Source organism: Pituophis catenifer, unplaced genomic scaffold (assembly GCF_029215685.1).
Source record: "Pituophis catenifer annectens isolate HBS135680 unplaced genomic scaffold, rPitCat1.0.hap2 SCAF_18, whole genome shotgun sequence".
NCBI classification, from domain to species: domain Eukaryota; kingdom Metazoa; phylum Chordata; class Lepidosauria; order Squamata; family Colubridae; genus Pituophis; species Pituophis catenifer.
In genome coordinates this window covers 800,162-803,011 of record NW_027256898.1, presented here as the reverse complement: position 1 = coordinate 803,011, position 2,850 = coordinate 800,162, and the positions used below count along the sequence as shown (strand labels likewise).

The 2,850-nt window shown below is 53.2% G+C and overlaps 1 protein-coding gene across 1 annotated transcript; it reads left to right on the top strand.

Moving 5' to 3' along the window:
* The first annotated feature begins 354 nt into the window (after positions 1-354).
* On the top strand, positions 355-2,255 carry LOC139326201 (transcription factor HES-2-like). The gene is made up of 4 exons (XM_070956349.1): positions 355-399; positions 513-608; positions 1,504-1,597; positions 1,966-2,255. Exons 1-4 carry the CDS (start codon positions 355-357, stop codon positions 2,253-2,255), a joined length of 525 nt encoding a protein of 174 aa, XP_070812450.1.
* The last annotated feature ends 595 nt before the right edge of the window (positions 2,256-2,850 follow it).

Genomic DNA, 2,850 nt, shown 5'->3' with positions numbered 1-2,850 from the left:
CTTCGATATTTTTTCAGATTTCTCTTCCATTTCCTCGCCCCGCCCTCCCCTGGAAGGGGAAAGACCACCCTCCCTGTTGGCCATCCCCCAACCTGGCCAACCGATCTGGCCGGGCACTCAGCGGGCAGCCAATAACCGGCTCCCTCCGGGGCCACCCAGCGCCAGCCAGACAAGCCCGGCTTGGCAAAGTGGCGGCGAGTTCCGCGGGCCTGGAGGCGCTGGACCTTAAGGGGCGGGGCGGAGGGGGGCGGCATGCCAAGTGGGCGGGGCCAGGAGGGTATAAAAGGCCCCCGTCGGGCGGGGCAGGGCCAGGAGTCGCTTCTGCCGCTGGGTTGTTGCGCATTTACAGGCGGGATGAGTCCGGGAAGGAAAGTCGGAGAAGCTTCGGAGCTGCGGAAGGTGAGCCTGAGCGGGGGAGGCCCAGCCGCGTCCTTTGCCCCTTCCCCTGACCGGGCCCGGGGTCCAGCCGTCGGACTGACCCCTCCTCTCCTCTCTCCCCCTCCCTCCTACAGAGCCTGAAGCCCCTGATGGAGAAACGCCGCCGAGCGCGCATCAACTGCAGCCTTGGCCAGCTTAAGACGCTCATCCTTCCCCTGGTGGGCAAAGACGTGAGTGGCGACGCCCCCTCCCCACGCCAGACCCTCCAAGACCCCCTGGCAGGCGAAAAAAGATTGTGGGGCCCCTTCTCTCCCCCCCCCGGGATCCAGGAGGGGCAGAGCGCTTGACATTAGTAAGATGGAACAATAGAGGAGAATATTTGCACCTCAGGGTTGAAATGCGGGGGGGGGTCTCTGAGCTTGGGGGTGGGTGGGTTCTCACAGACGTTTCATGACCCAACTAGGGAACATCATCAGTGCGAGAAGGGAAGGGGGGTTGCAGAGTGGAGGAGGAGGAGGATTGTGGGGACCTTGGTGCTCTCTGAGCTTGGCGGTTTTGTTGCAGACGTCTCCTGACCCAACCAGGGAACATTATCAGTGTTAGAAGGAAGGAGGAGGAGGAGGAGGAAGAAGAGGAAGAGGAGGACTGCGGGGTCCTTGGTGCGCTCTGAGCTTGGTTGTTTTCTCACAGACGTTTCGTGACCCAACTAGGCAACATCATCAGTGCTAGAAGGAGCGGTATGTCAACCAAGAGCAAAGCTCCCTCCCTTCTAGCACTGATGCTGTTCCCTAGTTGGGTCATGAAACGTCTGCAAGAAAACCCCCCAAGCTCAGAGAGCACCAAGGACCCCTCTGCAGGAATTCACTCAACAGCTGTGAAAAGAGAGGTCTTAAAATGGAGCAAAATTGACTTTAACTGTCTCGCTCAGCGACAGAAATGTTGGACTCAATTTTTGTGGTCATAAACTGAGGACTACCTGCAGTTCAAGCTTGAGCACCCCTCTCCTGCCGAGTCCCTGACCCTTCCGTTCCCTGCAGGGACTTCTTGGCAACATATTTGTGGCGTGTGTAATTTTGCATCTTTTTTCGCGTTTCAACAAAATTTATTTTCACCGTTCCACTCCAGAATTCTTGCTATTCGAAACTGGAGAAAGCTGATATTTTGGAGATGACCGTCCAGTTCCTCAAGGACCTGCCGACGTCTTGCGGCACGCTTCCCGGTGAGTGTGACAAGGGTTGCACAATTGTGTGTCCTTGTGTTGACAGAACAAACGTTTGAAAATTGACATTTTAGCAGGGCGATCCCTAAACCTTGGATGGTGTACAGGCCGTCCTTGACTTAATTTCGTTTAGTGGCCGTTTGAAGCTACAACGGCCCTGAAGAAAGTGACTTAGGGCCATTTTTCACACTTACGACCGTTGTGGCATCCGTGATCAAAATTTAGAGGCTTGGCAACTGGCATGGAACTAGGACAGTTGCAGGTCCCTTTTATCGGTGTCATTGTGACTTCCAACAGTCACTAAACGAATTGCTGTAAGTCGAGAACTACCTTATCGGGGGAATAATTTGAATTTTTGCTTCCCGCAGGATCGGTGGATAGCTACTGCGAAGGGTACCACACCTGCCTGTCCCACTTTGCGACGTTGATTCCAAAGTACAACCTGCTGAGCCCGGAAACTTGCAACCAGCTTTTGGCCCAGCTCCAGCAAACGTTCAAGGATTGCGCTTGGCATCGCAACTGCACACAATCGACAAAGGATTTCGTCGCAACGCAACAGGTGGAGACACCCCTGTGCCCTGCTGCCCGACGGGTCCAGGAAGACTTTTGGGGGTGCTCTCCACCCACCCAGCCTTCCCCCCTGTGGAGACCCTGGTAAAGGGGGGGGGAATCTTCACCTTTCCCAGTTTGGGACTTATTTATAATCCCCTCTCTGCCCCCCCCCCGCCCCACCCCCGGAAAAAAAAACTGTATGTGCCAGGAGTGTGGAAGAGGGTTTGGTGCGTCTCTGCAGGAGTATCCGTTCTGAGTTCCCATTCGGCCTTAAGATGCCTCTGTATTGACGACACGTTTAACTGCGCTCAATTTTTTTTCCTCTTTTTTTTTTTTATAAAAAAACCCCAAAAACTTGTGGGTCAGTTCTTGCGGTTAACTAAATTCCGCGTGGAAATCTGGTGTTTTGTTTTCATTTAGACTCGGAGATTGGAATTTGGGAGAATGTAATTTTATATCCAGGCACTTTTGACCTTCCCTGCCTGGGGCCAGAAATCTCTCTCTCCCTCCCTCCCTTCTCTCTCTCTTTCTCTCTGTTTTCTCTCTCTCTCTCTCTCTCTCTCTCTCTTTCTCTTTATCTCACTTCTCTGTCATTCTTTCTGTCTTATTCCTTTCTCTCACTTTTTTCTTTCTTTCTCTTTCTGTCTCTTTTTCTTTCTCTTCCATTCTTTCTTTCTTTCCATCTCTCTTTTTTCTGTCTC